This window comes from Alosa sapidissima, chromosome 6 (assembly GCF_018492685.1).
Source record: "Alosa sapidissima isolate fAloSap1 chromosome 6, fAloSap1.pri, whole genome shotgun sequence".
NCBI classification, from domain to species: Eukaryota; Metazoa; Chordata; class Actinopteri; order Clupeiformes; family Clupeidae; genus Alosa; species Alosa sapidissima.
Genome location: NC_055962.1, coordinates 16,872,132 through 16,889,413, shown reverse-complemented (window position 1 = coordinate 16,889,413; position 17,282 = coordinate 16,872,132). Strand labels below are relative to the sequence as shown.

Below are 17,282 nucleotides of genomic sequence, written 5' to 3'. Positions count from 1 at the left end.
TGGAATGTGTGTGTGTGTGTGTGTGTGTGTGCTCTCACAGGCTGAGAGGCGTCTGAATGTCGGACATCAAAGTTTCATCGCCTCCCCGCCTCAACAGTGGAGAGAACCCATTCATGAATAATCCACACCGCTCCAGGAGAGAGGAGCGCCAGCTCCTGTGTGTGTGTGTGTGTCTGTATGTGTGTGTGTGTGTGTGTGTGTGTGTATGAAAAGTGTGTGTATGTGTGTGTGTGTGGGGGGGGTACCCCAGAGACCCAACGTTTGGACATGATAGAGGGATGAGCAAAACGAAAGGGGAAAAATGGAAAAAAAAGAAAAAGATAAAAGATTCTCTGAATCCAACAGTGGAACGAGAGCAAGAACAAATCTCAGTGTGAGCCGTGTTTGGTGGATGTGTAAGTGAGTGTGTGTGTGTGTGTTTGGATTCTCCATGTAAAAGTTGAATGGGGAACCATGTTTGGCAATACACTGTGGGAATACCATCTCAGAGAGCTGAATTATCATGGGGCACACACACACACACACACACACACACAGCGGCATCAGTGAAAAGCCTTGTACTCTTTTGTACATAAGGTAAAAAAAAAGTACGACCCAGGACCCAATTTGCTTTTACTGTGCTTCCTTTGATTGTCTGTATGAATGCTGGATGTACATTAATTGGATGTTGAACCTTGAGTCTCACCTCAGCTAGTAGCAAAAGCCATAGAAATCCAAGGGACACATACTACAATCAATGTTCAGAGACTTACAAGGATACAAGGAAGTTTATTGTCACATGCATATAGTTACTGGAAGTAAGAAATGCAGTGAAATTATGTCTGGTGTCAGCCTATTTGTGCATTTATGGGGGGGGGGGGGGGTAAAAAGTGCAGTAGAAGAGGGGTTTAGTAGATTAAGTGGCAAGGGCTGCATAAAAAAGGTGGGGGAGGATTGGGTGGGGGGCACCAACAAGGAGCACCCAAGAGCAACAGGGGCGTGTGTGTTGCTCTTGGGTGCTCCTTGTTGGTGCCCCCGGCCACATGTGTGTTGGAGAAGCTTCCTCATGAGACAATGTGCTGTGTATTGGGGGGGGGGTCAGTGTGCTGTAAGTATGTTGGGGATGTGTGTTGGAGAAGCTTCCTGATGAAATAATGTGCTGTGTATGTAGGGGAGAGGGGGGGGGAGTGTACTGCAAGTATGGTGAAGGGACTTACTATTGCAAGCAGAGTACTGTATGTATGATGTATGTGAGTGATGACAGTGAAGATGTGTGTGTGGGCGGGAGGGGAGTGTAGCAGTGACTGTGTGTGTGTGTGTGTAGTGTGTGTGTGGGTAGGTGAGGGCAGTGTGCTGTAAGTATGTAGAGGATGTGTGTTGGAGAAGATCCTGAAGACAATGTGCTGTGTATGTAGGGAGGGGCAGTGTGCAGCAAGTATGTAGAGGAGGCTTACTGTAGCAAGCAGTGTGCTGTATGTATGTGAGGTGATGACAGTGATGATGTAAGTGTGTGTGTTTTTTTGTGTGTGTGTGTTGGGGATGGGGGTGGGGTGGGGGGTGGGGGCAGAAAGGTTAGGCAATCAAGGACATGGGTAGATAGATGGAGGAGAAATTAAAAATAATAAATAAAAAGTATGGAGATGTGCAAAAGTTGGAGAAAGTCAGATATGTGTGTGTGTGTGTGTGCGTGTGTGTTTTGACGTGTGATGAAATAAGAAAATAAATAAAAGGTCTGTAGCATAGGGAGAGGGATGTAAAAGTGCTAAAAGTCATGTAGGTGTGTGTGTGTGGGGGGGGGGGGGGGGGGGGGGGTCATGAGTGCTGAGGAGTGAATGAGTGCAAAGTCAGTATAGTGTGAGTTCAGAGTTGGGAAATGTTTGAGAGTGCTGAGGAGTGAATGTGTGCAAAGTCAGTATAGTGTGAGTTCAGAGTTCGGATGGCCTGGGGATAAAAACTTCTCCTGAGTCTCTCAGTTCTGGCTTTGTGACTACATAGGCGTCTTCTTGATTTCAGCGGTAGGAATAATCCATTGTTAGGATGAGAAGAGTCCTTCAGAATCTTTTGGGCTCTTAGGAGTACTCTTCTGGAATAGATATCTTGTAGAGCAGGGAGTTGAGTTCTTATAGTACGTTCAGCTGAGCGCACTACTCTCTGCAGAGTACTACAATCTCTAACTGTGGAGTTCCCATACCAGGTGATGATGCTACCAGTTAGAACACTCTCAACCGCTGAAGTGTAGAAGGCCTTCATGATGGATGTAGAAACTTTGAATTTCCTTAGCTGACGAAGGAAGTAGAGTCGTTGTCTGGACTTCTTCAGAACATATTGAGTGTTAACAGTCCATGTTAAGTCTTCAGTAATGTGGACACCAAGGTATTTAAAACTTGTGACTCTCTCTACACCCCGCTGATCATTAGTGGGGTGTAACTGTAGTTCTGCTGCTGCCTTCTGTAATCCACTACCATTTCCTTGGTTTTAGTGATATTCAGTGCCAAGCTGTTAGATTGACACCACTGTGCCACCTCATCAACCTGATCCAAGTAGAGCTGTTCATTGTTGTTACTAATCAGGCCCAAGATCACTGTGTCATCTGCAAACTTGATGATGGAGGTATGACTACTGTTGGCTTTGCAGTCATGTGTGTAGATGTTGTACAGCAGTGGACTCAAAACACAGCCTTGGGGAGCACCAGTGCTGATGGTTAATGAGTCAGATGTCAGACCCCCCACTCTAACCACTTGTGAACAGTTGGTGAGGAAGTCAAATATCCAGTGACACAGGGTGGTATTCAGTCCTAAGGCCTTCATCTTTGTGACCAAGGTGAGAGGTACTATCGTGTTGAATGCTGAACTAAAGTCAATGAACAGCATCCTCACACAATTCCCATTCCCCTCCTCCAGGTGAGTTAAGGTGGTGTGCATGAGGTTTGAGATGGCATCCTCTGTAGACCTGTTGGCTCTGTAAGCAAATTGGAAGGGGTCGAAGGAGGCAGGGAGGGATGAGCAGATAATGTTTTTCACAAGCTTCTCAAAACACTTCATCACTGTAGACGTCAGGGCTACTGGGCGGTAGTCATTCAGACATGATGGTTTTGTTTTTCGGTACTGGAACAATAACAGACTGCTTGAGGCAAGTAGGAACTGTCTCTTGAGCCAATGATGTGTTAAAGATATAAGTGAACACAGGAGCTAACTGAGCAGCGCAGGATTTCAAAACCCTGTTAGAAATTCCATCCGGTCCAGCAGCTTTTCTACAATTAACCCTCCTAAAGGCATTGCTCACATCGACCTCAGAGACACAGAAAGGTGCATCCTCATTTGCTTCACATGCTGCAGCTAGTGCAAGATAGTCTGTGTTTTTCATGTCAAAGCGAGCATAAAAAGCATTAAGTTCCTCAGGGAGGGCTTTACTCACATTCATCATAGGAGGGGACTTTCTTTCAAAGCCAGTGATGGTTCGGAGTCCTTTCCACACTCGTGCTGGATCACCCTCCAAGAAATCAGCTTCAACTTTGTCTCTATAGCGCCGCTTAGCATCTTTAATAGCTCTGCGTAAACTATAAAATGCTGCTTTGTAATCTGTCATATCCCCTGAAATAAGCCCAGCATTATAAGTCATGGTGCGTGTCTTTAATGCCGTTCTCCCTTCTCTAGCCACCCATGGCTTCTGGTTAGGGAAGCTTCGGATCTTTACAGTTGGGATGATGGAATCAGTTAGCATATTGATGTAACTCAATGATACATCTTGTAACTGTTGTAATGACTTAACTGCCCAGCTGATCGCTCAGCTGATTGGTTAGCTGATTATACACTGGTGATCATTCAGGCTGGCTTAGAGGCCGTTTACACGACACTGCCGGGTGGATTTTCTTTTACCGCTTTCACACCTTTAACGACTCCGGCAAGAAAAAACCTCGCATGTACAGTACACACAGAGGTGTAACCAGCTAAATGTCCTGTAGTGCATATGCCAGACCAGTCGATGGCGCCGCTGTGCAGAAGCTTCACGATAATTTCGCGTGAATCGCGTAGAAGAAAACATTGTTGAAACGGTTTGTTAAGCCAGAGAATGTCTAATAAGTGCTCTGGTTAAGCCGTCGCATGAAATAAGGAGACTACAGACAATTCGGTTTTCAATTCAACTGTTAAACTAATAAAGTTAATTTTCAAGGTATGTGACTACTATGTGAAATTTCAAATGCTTAGCCTACGCATTGCATTAGGTCTGAGCACCACTGGAGAAAACACTAACATGCAGTAAGCTAATGTTTAACTAAGTTAAGCTAACGTGTGCTTCTAACTTAGCCACTAAAGGCTGATAGGCTACATTGTGCACATAAATCATGACAGGGGAAAGAAAAACATTTTAATATGATAAATATACGGTTTGGTTTGTTTTGACAAGCAACATGTCAGGTCGAGTGCCGTGGCTGAGTTGAGAGGTGGGGCTATGTCGTCATAAAGTTGCCGGCTTCGCACCTACAGGCGTCTACACGGCGAAAGTTAGCCGGCGGTTTCAAAAGTTCCCACTTCGGAAGCCGGTTTCAAAAGCTATCGGTTTCAGTCTCCTAAACTGCCGGCGTCGTGTACATGCAAGCCGTAACCGTTAACAAAACCTCACCGGTTTCACAAAAACCGGCGTCGTGTGCACGGCCCCTTATTTAAGATGCCTTAGCCTGCCTACTCTTTTGGGGCTTTCTCTGCAACCCACCTTCCCCCCATTACGTCTGATTTATCAATGTCTAGTTGTTGTCATTGACGCCAGCTCTGTTCTGTCCCCTATGGGGGGCTTATCTTGCTGCTCTCCCCTGGCCTTAGGCCGTCATCCATGTTTGCACATGGAAAGGCAGGGGGCTCCCAGAACAGTACCATACTGCCAAATTTGACAGGACTGGCAATGTGTGATTCAACAATGAGCGGCGTGCCTGGTGCATAAAGTAAAACTACTGTGTGTTGTGTGGGAGCACGGAGCTGCGATGTTTACACTCGGGATCTCTGCTCCTCCACTGAGATCAGTCATGTAGGTCGACACTCCTTACAGGTTATTTTGGCTGGCTTGTTTGTCTGTCTGTTTGTTTATTTGATTCATTATTTTTGTCAGGCATCACTTGCCGGCTGCTAATCGGAATTCTTCGGGGTGGAACCGTGATGAATTCTGGGTAATTATGAATGACGTGGTTGCCCACCATGTTTGTGTGTTTGGAGGAATGAATCTTTGGGGGCGTATGTGCAGATGCTAATGTGTGTAAAACTATGTTGTATGTGGGCATGTACCCCTCTGTGCGTGTTTGTGTGGGTATGCTTTTTATTCTGTGTGTGTGTGTGTGTGTGTCTGTTTTTTAGTGTCTGTACTAGATGTACAGTATGTCTACTGGTTTGGCAGTAGCGTGTGTGTGTGTCTGTGTGTGTGTGCATTCTCTGTCTCCATCCCTGGGCAACGAAGAGAGTGGCTGGTGTGTGACTGGCATTTAAAGCACCAATGCTGGCAGTGCCCCTCAAAAGTCCCTGGCTCAGAAGAGACCACTGCTCCAAAGGCTCCAAACACTGCTCCAGAAACACACACACACACACACACACAGAAAGAGAGAGACATACACACATACAGACATACACACACACTAACACATACACACATAGGGCTGAACTATTTAATTAATTAATATTTAATTTTGATTTTGAAAAATTTGATTTGCAATATAGTGCTTTTTTCAAGTCAAGCCTCGGTTCACTATACTACATACAGTATAAGACTTTAAAATATGAGATGAAGCACTACCAATTAAGAAAACATTAAAATATTACCTACTCTATCTACTAATCCTAAAAGTTAAATTTCTTATTAGTGAGGAAGCCTATGAGGAGCACAGCACTTCTGATTGGTGAGTACGATTATCTCACACAAGACAATGAGGATGACAGGAATGTCAAAACATAGATGTGACATGATTAACCATTGGGTCAGAGTCGTGTGCTACATGATTAATTTCCGCCTTTGCGATTTGCTAGTTGCTTTGTTAAAATTATGATATGGATTTGATTAATATTTCAGCCTTATGACACACACATACACCCAGAGTCCCAGAGTGTCAAATTCAGAGTCAAAACTTTTTGTCAATGTCAGCAAACTGCTCCTGATCGTTCTCTTGCTACTTGTTCATAATGAACTGCCGACTGATGGCATTCACAGTGCACACAATGTAAATGCAAAGCAAACATAGTCCCTTGGACTGAGCCAGAAACAATCTCAGCCAATCAACATGGTGATTAAGCTGTACGGAAGGGAAGGCTGTCCTTTCCCTGGCAGTTGAGCTCATCAAACATTAAAATTGGAGGCAACCAAATTGCAAAAAGAGTGCCATGCAAATACAAACGCCAGAAACAAACCATCAAAACACACAGTCATGAAACAACAGACCTTATATTGTTATTCTAGAAACCTTTTTGTGGTGAGTAGAACAGTGCATATGATGGTGCACCTTTAGACACTTTCTCCATGACTGTCTGAGTGACACAGACTGAAGGATCGACTGACTGTCCACCTGTATAACTGACTGACTAACAGTGTGATGACCTACATGTAACTGACTGACCACCTTACTGTACTGACCACCTGCGAGACTGACATAATAAATAACTGTATATTCTGCCTGAGAACATGAGATTTACGATGTGAAAATACAATTTCATTAGACAACTCTAGATTGGTCTTCACTCAAATGGAACACATCTTCACTTACAATTCTGGCAGAGTGTCCACTGACTACAGCACAGATCTGCACATGTCCTCACACAGACCCGGCGAGTTCCATATCTACAACATATCTGTCCCGTAAGAGGGCCATATCCCTGCCGTATACTGTATCTGAGCTGGACACTGGTTGGTTCACTACGGCCACGTTGGCATGACTCGACCCTGTCGAGCCAATTTCACAGGACTAATGATTGGCCATTATTGGTCCTGCTCCAGCAGGCACAGCTTCAAATGAGAACCAAATTAAAAGGCAGCCAGCACTTCCATTACCGCTCCGAGACCATCTGAGCAATTAAACAACAGGGGATGAGGCTTTCGTTCTGATGTGCAGGCAGGCAGGGCTTCAAGACTTCAACTTTTATTTCTCTCTCTCTCTCTCTCTCTCTCTCTCATTCTCCCTCTCTCTTTAGCGCGCCTGGCATTCCCCAAAAATGTATTAATGTTGTGTGAAATGATGCCATTAAGCTGATGAATTGGCTTGGTGACCTCTGTGTCGATCTGCAAGTGGAAGCAGGGCTGCAGAGGTGTGCAGTGACACAAAGATGCCTTCCCGCTCTGCGTCTGGGGCAAGGGAGACACACACCAGGCTAGGCTTTATAGTCCTTATATGTCTCTCCCTCTCTATCTCTCTCTCTCTCTATCTATCTGTGAGATTATGTCCATCTCTCTCTCTCTCTGTCTATCTATCTATCTGTGAGATTCTGTCCTTCTTTCTCTCTCCCTCTCTCTATCTATCTATCTGTGAGATTCTCTGTCCATCCCTCTCTCCCACCTTTTTTCTGTGGTCTACTTTTGATACTGCTCTGTGTTTTTCTCTCTTCCCTAACGTTATGTTCCCTCATCTCCCTGCTCTTTAGAGAACATCTACTCTCATAGCAACACTTACAACAAGTCTTACTGATCCTAGCACTCACCAGCCGTTTTAAACTGACAAGTAACTTTTTAAAAACAGCACTCACCGACGCACTTATTCTTACTGTACTCTAATGTTTTTTTAAACTCTCCTAAAATTGTGAGAATTGTTCTAAAACTTACTGTTTACCATGTTGTTAGTCGCTTTGGTTAAAAAGCGTCAGCCAAATGTAATGTAATGTAATGTAATGTAATGTAATGTAATCTCTCTCTCTCTCTCTCTCTTTTATTTCTGTTGCCACTGTCTCTCTTGCTGTAACTGCATACACAGACAGATAAACACTCACTTCATCTTCCTCTCTCTCTCTTTTCTCACCTCTCCATCCCTAACTGAACCCCCTATACAGACGACTCTAAGTGCTGGCATGGCACAGCTGGATGAATGGATTGCCTGTCAATTCCGAAATTCTCTCCAGTCCTCTGTTCATATATCTGTCCATCTCTCTTCCTCTTCCCCTCATACTTTCTTTCTCTTTCCCAGTGACGAGTCTCCTCTGCCATCCTCTCTCTTGTGATGTGTCTCCTCTACTGTACAGTGCGTTCTGTGTTCTAGTCTGTGTTCTACTGTTTGAGGAGTAGTGGGGTGCTCTATGAGGTGCTCTATGCTGTTTGACTTTTTTATGTCTTTAAAGAAGAACTATGCCGGTCTGGTTGTTCCTTCGCTGTTTCTGGATTTGGGCTCGCATTTTTCACGACACAGCTCCCCCTGCAGCTTCGGTAGCAAGTGACTGCTATGCTAAACCCCCACTAGTTAGCGAGCTAGCCATAAAGAAACCAAGCTAAACACATACAGGGCTCACAATAAAACGGTCGAGCAAACACATTGTTCAAGAGACTATCAAACCACATTACAAAAACGAAGTTCACTCAAAGGTAGGCTACTTACAATTTTAACAGCAACAAAGCCAAGTCGGCGTCCGTTTGCAGTCATCTTCGAAACTACAATCTGACTACATTCTCGAGGCGCAATTGGATACTTCCGCTAAGTCACATTCGGTTTTCTTCGGACCGGGAACAGAAAGTTGCATATTCGTTTTTTCTGCGGAGAAGCGATAGGGGGAGACGAAGCACCCACTAAACGACCCAGAAAGTGTTGTAGAACCTTTAGAACGACTCTCAACCTGCATAATTAAGGTAATTTTTGCTAAAATTGTTGCATAGTGCTTCTTTAATTTGATAATGAAGAGGGTGCCACCTTGTCATCTGTCTTTCTCTCACTTCCTGTCTTACTGCACCTGTGTACACACACACATACTGTACAGTCCGATACCAATACACACACCAGTACTCTCAATCCATCTGTTTCTCTCTTTTTCTCTCTCTCCCACACACTCTTTCCCTCCATCTCTTAAAGCGGGATCAGTACTGAGAGACTTGGCACAGGTCACACTTTAATTTCCCTGGATTGCCTGCAGATTTACACTTTGCCCTCTCCTCGATAGTGGGTGTGTGTGTGAAAGAGAGGGAGAAGAGAGTCTGTGTGTGTGTGTACGTGTGTGCATGTATATGTGTGTGTGTGTGTGTGTGTGCAGTAGTGCTGACCACAGCCCTGCCGCTGCAGTGAGAGGAAAGTGCAGCGCTGGGCAGAAAGAAGAAGAAAGAGGAGGGAAAGAAAACAGGAGCAGAGAGCGAGAGAGAGGGAAGAGAGAAGAAACACTGTGACAGAGAGATGCACTATTTCTTTTAGTGATAAATTGAGCCGATTACTGCCATTTTATCATAACAGTTCTCGTGATTTAAGTGCTGACAAGTCCGATTTAAACAAAAAGTGTCTGCAGACACAGGTAGCATGGTGTGGCCACAAAACATTTTTGCAGTAAGCAACTACATAACATAAAGGAACGTATTTTAAATTGACTTTACATTTATCCAGTTTAATTATTCAGTAAAAGTGTAATTTCTATTGAATTCTTGTATTAGATGGAAAAACAAATGCCGACATTGTATACTGGTCAACGACTGCCCAGCCCCTTAAATATCAGCATCAGCCAGTGAAAAAACAATATTGGTCAATTGCTAGTTTATATTTTGCCTTTTGGGCCCTATCATGACAGTCAAAAGTGTATCGTCACTCGTCAAAAGCTTATTCAAATTTAGTAGGATGTGTCCAGTGCTTGCGAGACTGTATGGAATAGTCATTCCACTAAACCATGCTTTACTAAAACCTAGCATAGCCTTCATGCATTTGCACTCCTCTATTATTTGATATCATTGGCAAAGTGAAACTAACTTCACCATGATGTCAGTCAACGACAAGACAGTTTTATGCAGTTACTTTCACTATTGACTATGGGTTACCATCGAAAACATAGGCTGGAAAAAGCAACACTTACCTTAATATTGCTCAAATGACTGAATAAAACAGCATTTATCCTGCAGAGGAGTTGCTATTATCTCGTGACTCACTTTTAACCGTCATTACCAATTTGCAAATGATGGTGAATAACTTACTCATCATGAGATGTACAGTATTTAGTAATATCTTTATTCTAATTATAATCGTGCAATTTGTAATGTTTTGCTTGGACGTGCGCTGGTGTGCTTCATGATGATAGGTGCACCTGCCAATATGACTGTTGACAATGCGCTCTTAAAATAACATATACACAACTCACCATAGACTTCTGACCAGGTGTACAATAGCGATTTTTAGACAATGCGCTAAGCCACTCCCTAAGTTGTTAATTGCCACACCCCTGGGCCCATTGTTTAAAAATTAAACGTGCAAAATAAGGAATTAATCTTTGCTCCGGGTGGAAAACGGGTTTTACGCCATGCGCCAGGGTGCAAAATACAGGCCTTTGTCTTTATTCATGTAAAGCACACTGAATTGCATCTGTATATGAAACAGGCTACATGACAAAACTGGTCTTACCTCAATACCTGTTACCGCTATGCAAACATGGTGGAGCAGCAGTAACGTCACCGCCTGACTCCATTTACATTGGTGTGAGTCTGTGTTGCTTTGGATTAAAGCAGCTGCTAAATAGCAGTCAACTTTACCCTATGCTAGCAAGCCCCTTACTGTACTGTATACTATACTGTAACAGTGGGCTTTCATGGTAGCAAATTTCACTTCGCTCTCATTGAAGTTGAACATCAACTTAGTCAACGCATATAGACCCCTATCTTCATTCAGTAGTTAAACTTTTGAATTAGCCGATAGCCTAATCTTAAAATGGTCTGAGACAGAATGTTCCAGAATTCTCAGAAAAAAAGCCTTTGGTGAAAATACTTCCCTCTGATAAAGTCCAATTTGTTCTGGACAAAAGCTTGTACAATTGAAGAAATGGAGGTAAGTGTGTGTGTGTGTGTGTGTCTGTGTGTGTGTCTGTCAGTGTGTACATGGAGCACGCTCCTGTGTGTGTGCGTGGGAATAACTAATTGGAACACATCAAAGCATTTCAGTTGCAGTAGGGTTTCTCCCACCAAGATGTACTGTCAGGGCCAGACAGATACCCCCCCCCCCCCCACACACACACACACACACACGCACACTAAAAAACATCAACTCACAAACAGCACATTAAGACCACGTGTGTTTACATACCAGAGCACGATCTGACAAAGAAAAAACATCCGAAAATCCCCATCTAGAACACATCTCCGCACACACACACGCAAGCCTCTTAATGAGAGATGCTGATAGCAGATGTTCTGTGGCACTCTTTGGCTTCCTGTGCATTCCTCCATTTTGTTTTTCCTCCAAAGCGAATTAGTTTGATCCATAGCGCTAACTGTCCCTCCTCCAGAACATATTGGTTTGATCAATAGAGCTACTCCACTCCTCCACTAATCATTCCTTTCTTCTCCTTTCCCCATCCTCCTGTTTCCTTCCTTTATCCCCCCCTTGTCTTATCCAGCTCGTCCATTTGCGCCGGCCCTTTGATTTTTCGGTGCCATTCGTCAGCCCTGATTGTTATGATGACTAGCAGACGCGTGTTAGCAGAGGGGCACTGAACAGCACAGACTGATGGCAAGAGCTCTTCATCCATCCACACTGCAGCACAGGACAGCAAAGAGACTCCGCAGAGTAAGGAGGAGATCACAGACGTTATTACTGTGGGGAGGTAGGTAGAGTACTTAAAGGGAACCCTGGTCGAGTAGCCAGGCGTAATGGAACCAACTTTTATTTGTAAATTACAATAATGCCCTGAATGGTACGAAACGTCTACAGTATGTTCTTTACTCATAAAACAAGGCATTGAAAAGTTTGTAAGTACACCAGGAGTTTATTTAAATAACACTTGCCTGATGGATGCTATTATCTGCTACTATACTGCTGCGTCAACGTTACTTCCGTGATTTGGGAAAAGCTCGTAAAAGTCCTCCTGTTTGGTTGTGTAAAATGTCTGAGTCATGTGGGTCACAAACCTGTCACATACATGTGTGTTTGTATGTGTGTGTGTGTGTGTGTGTGTGTGTGTGTGTGTATGTATGTGTGCAAGCATGCATGCATGAGTGTGTGTGCACCTGAGCGTGCATGTGACCCTATATGTGCATGTGTGTAACCAGTTGATCCTGCTGTCATCATTCTATGGCAGCCCCCCTGCTTGTTGAAACAGCCTTAGACATTTCCTGCTCATAATCAATCGCTTCCTAAACCCGTAACTCATTACAAGAGTTTCAGAGAGGACATACACAAACACACACACACACAGTCCACACCTAGCGTAAACATACACATCCATGCAAACACACACATACAGAAAGAGAGAGAGAAAGAGAGGGAGAAAAAGACACACACCGACACACAGACACACACACAGCTGTGAGCACTCAGACAGGACATGCAGTCTTCCATACACTCACCCAGCATGGCACTTCCCCTGATGGGGAGGCCCTCTACCCTGACCTGACACACTGATACATACACACACACACACTAATGCCTCTTCTGCAGAATGAGCACAAAATCACTTCACATTCCCTAACCCACACACCCATAATTGTGCCTTTCTGTCAGCACTTAACAATACTCTGTGCTTCTGTCAGCCATATCAACACACACACACCAACACACACACACACACACACACAAATACTTCTCTGTTGCTTTCTTTTTCTGAGTCTGGACACACACACACACACACATGCACGCACCATTTCACACCCGCACACACACACACACACACACACACACAGGTTTCTCTCTGGACACTACCAACTCTCCTGTCGTCCATGTCCGCTGATAAACTGGAGATGCTCCAGAGAACCCCCCCTCTGTCTATCCTCCCCCTCCCTCCCTCCCTGACCAGAGAAGCAGTCCAGGACTCTGACAGGAACTTAAGGCCTTGGAAAGCTTCTGCACACACAGTTGTGTGTGTTCATTATGCACTCCTCACGCTATGAGCACCCTAGACATACTCGATTTTTTAACGTGTTTCAGCAAACAAAGTAAACACATGCATGCTTGCAACTTAGCCCCGTTCTTGGCATGTGAATTTATTTTTTCAGACGATACAAGAGGGAGTTCAAATTGTCTCCATAATTGATTTGTGGTTATAGTTTGAATATGCTCCTTGATAAGCAGTTTTATTGATGTAAGATCACAAGACTTGTAAATCTTGGCACTTATTGCCATTTATTAAACGCAGCAAGCACACTGATATGCACAGAGCATGGGAGACATTTCTATACAGGCTTCTTAGAAGACGGTGTAGAATCTCAGACGTTCAATCAATGATTATGCATCAAGGGTTATGCATCTCGTATTTTCGCACAGTCTTCCAACTACTCCACACAGACCAAAGAATACAGAGCAGCTTATTGCTACCTGTTACACAGACAAGAACATCTTCTGGATGTCATGAAATAAGGCCCATTCACACCAAAAATGATAACAATAATGAAAAATTAATATTGTTCTTGTTAATGACGATGTTCACACATAAACTATAACGATAACGACATGAAGAACGATATCGTTGGGGATCACTTTCAGAGTGATTTTCAGAACAATAAAAAGCTAATAGCCAATCAGAACTCAATGAATTTTAACCGTCACATTCATTAACACAAAGAGAGACTTTATTTATCGTTGTTCAGTGTGAACGCTTTTATCGTTATGGTTATAGTTATCGTTACACACTAACACACACACACAGGTTTCTCTCTGGACACTACCAACTCTCCTGTCGTCCATGTCCGCTGATAAACTGGAGATGCTCCAGAGAGCCCCCCCTCTGTCTATCCTCCCCCTCCCTCCCTCCTTCCCTGACCAGAGAAGCAGTCCAGGACTCTGACAGGAACTTAAGGCCTTGGAAAGCTTATACACACACAGTTGTGCGTGTTCATTATGCACTCCTCACGCTATGAGCACCCTAGACATACTCGATTTTTTAACGTGTTTCAGCAAACAAAGTGAACACATGCATGCTTGCAACTTAGCCCTGTTCTTGGCATGTGAATTTATTTTTTCAGACGATACAAGAGGGAGTTCAAATTGTCTCCATAATTGATTTGTGGTTATAGTTTGAATATGCTCCTTGATAAGCAGTTTTATTGATGTAAGATCACAAGACTTGTAAATCTTGGCACTTATTGCCATTTATTAAACGCAGCAAGCACACTGATATGCACAGAGCATGGGAGACATTTCTATACAGGCTTCTTAGAAGACGGTGTAGAATCTCAGACGTTCAATCAATGATTATGCATCAAGGGTTATGCATCTCGTATTTTCGCACAGTCTTCCAACTACTCCACACAGACCAAAGAATACAGAGCAGCTTATTGCTGCCTGTTACACAGACAAGAACATCTTCTGGATGTCATGAAATAAGGCCCATTCACACCAAAAATGATAACAATAATGAAAAATTAATATCGTTCTTGTTAATATGAATGACGATGTTCACACATAAACTATAACGATAACGACATGAAGAACGATATCGTTGGGGATCACTTTCAGAGTGATTTTCAGAACAATAAAAAGCTAATAGCCAATCAGAACTCAACGAATTTTAACCGTCACATTCATTAACACAAAGAGAGACTTTATTTATCATTGTTCAGTGTGAACGCTTTTATCGTTATGGTTATAGCTATCGTTATCGTTCTTGGTGTGAATAGGCCTATATGATAGGTGACGATTCTTGCAATATATAAGAGCATGGTGAGAATGAGGCAATGAGGATGCATGTATTCCCCCATTCCCCCAAGTACAGACCTCAGCAAGCAAAGTTTAAGAGTTCTTTTTCCTGTGAGAGAGCAACTATGGTCAACTATGGTCAACATCAAAAAGGCCTTACCTTATTCTGGTCCGTCCAGTACAGGAAGTAGCCCTGGGGGTCGACCCGTAGGGTCACTGGGGTGACAGCAGTGGTGTCCTAGCAACAGAGAGAAAGGTGTTAGCAAGCAGAAGCCTTTCCAGGGAAATGTGTTACATGAGTTTGCAATGATGAAGAGAATTGAGCAACAAAGTGGACATCAGGGGAGTTGAGGAAAGAGAAAGAGAGACAGAGAGAGTGTGTGTGTGTGTGTGTGTGTGTGTGTGTGTGTGTGTGTGTGTCTTGCACCTATATTTTTGACAGTACAGGGAAAAAATAACTTCAGCGACTGAGATGGTAAGAGTGAATAAAAGGACAGAGAGCAAGACAGTATTGTGTCTTTGAAAACAATCCATTGCATTGGCAGTGAGCAGCAACAGTCTGTTCTGACGCTCATCACATCTTGACAAGGGGAGATCTTATGTCACGGAAGACACACAAACACACACACATACACACACACATACACACACACACACACACAAACTCACACCCACACACACACACACACATGCAGCAGCCCCCTCAGGACATCTCTACATAGCAACTGCCAGGGATACTGCTGGCCACACTTCTATAAAAAGAAACCAAGGTTCAGTTCTTTTCACGACAGCCTGTGTTCTGTAACACACACACACACACACAGGGCACACACCCTCTCTCTCTTACTCTGGCATGCACATACTCACTCTTACATACACACACACTCCTTCTCACACTCACACACACAGAAACACAGGCACGCACGCACGCTTCTGTCGTAGTTCAATGGGTTGTGTGAGAGAGACATTAACAATGAAATATTCTCTGATTGCATCACACCAGCATACAAGAGAAGGCAAAGAAAAGAAAGAGAAAATTAAAAGAAAGAGAAAATTAAAAGAAAGAAAAAGAGATGAGAGAGGATGACGACAGCACTAACGGCGGCGCTCGTGCACAGGCCACCAAATATTTACATTCTCATTTGAGATTGTTTAGCTGAGCATTTCATTTAGGGCCACTTGCAGCGCTGGCAGGCCAGATATTTATCTGTGTTTGCCTTCCCGGGGAAATTAATCCATAACCTTGGAGAGCAGAGCAGAGCAGAGCTCACTGTGCCAGGTTTCCCAAGCCAGAGCTCAGGTGACCCACAAGACAGGGAAGGAGACACACACACACACACACTCACAGGACAGGGAAGGAGACACACACACACACACACACACAGGACAGGGAAGGAGACACACACACACACACACACACACACACACACACTCACAGACCCACAGGACAGGACAGGGAAGGAGACACACACACACACACACACAGGACAGGGAAGGAGACACACACACACACACACTCACAGACCCACAGGACAGGGAAGGAGACACACACACACACACACAGGACAGGGAAGGAGACACACACACACACACAGGACAGGGAAGGAGACACACACACACACACTCACAGACCCACAGGACAGGGAAGGACACACACACACACATACACTCACAGACATGGCCAGGGAAGGAGCACTACCCCAGAGGGAAGCAGGTTCAGACACAAGACTGGGCCTGAACACATACTCACACACACACATACACCGACACTCACAAACACACACACACACACACACACAAACAACATCAGAACAGACCCAGATAGGGCAAAGTGTCACCTGCCACCTGCAATTAAATTTATTTAACGTTTAGAAATGCATAGAATACATAAGAGTTGTGCACGAAAATACAAATGTATGTATGTCATAGAAATGTATAGCAGGACATGACAGAAGCATGTAACAGAAATACTGTACTCGGTGGAAATGTACAAAAAACACAGTAGAAATGTATGGAAATACATTGAGTAGAGATACTGTATAGAAGTGATCTGTTGAGCTGCATCCGTGTTAAGGATCGGGTCAGCAGTCATGTGGTTCTGGCTGAGATCTTTCAGTCCCATGACCAGACAGGAATTCATGTTGCCTGTCCTGCAGCGAATCTTGGTATGTGTTTGTATGTGTTTCTTTCTGTATGTGTATGTGTGTTTTGGTGCTGGTATGTGTTTGAAGTAGCATGTGGTAGTATGTGTTTAAGAATGTGTAGTGTGCATAAGTATGTTCAGTGCACTGAATATATATGTACAAGTGTGTGTGTAAATGTGTTTTGTATTACTGTATGTACTCATGTTATTATTGCTTGTGTGTATGTTATTTGTTTGTCAGTGTGTGTGTGTGTGTGTGTGTGTGTATGTGTATGTGTGTGTGCAAGCAGATGTATAGGCTTTAGCTCACTGTATGTCAGGGTTTGGGGGCTTTGTTAAAGCTTAGGTACATGTTTCGAGTATCTAAATAGGATATCAATGGCATACATGCTGTGTGTGTGT

General features: G+C 43.8%; 1 protein-coding gene across 3 annotated transcripts in view; it reads right to left on the bottom strand.

The window, feature by feature from the left end:
* LOC121711792 (1-phosphatidylinositol 4,5-bisphosphate phosphodiesterase beta-1-like) overlaps positions 1-17,282 on the bottom strand; it is a 147,394-nt gene that overhangs the window by 126,112 nt on the left and 4,000 nt on the right. For all 3 annotated transcript variants that reach the window (XM_042095628.1, XM_042095629.1, XM_042095630.1), the window contains exon 2: positions 14,898-14,975. In XM_042095628.1, the coding sequence (XP_041951562.1) occupies positions 14,898-14,975 (78 nt within the window). The remainder of the gene's footprint in view (positions 1-14,897; positions 14,976-17,282) is intronic.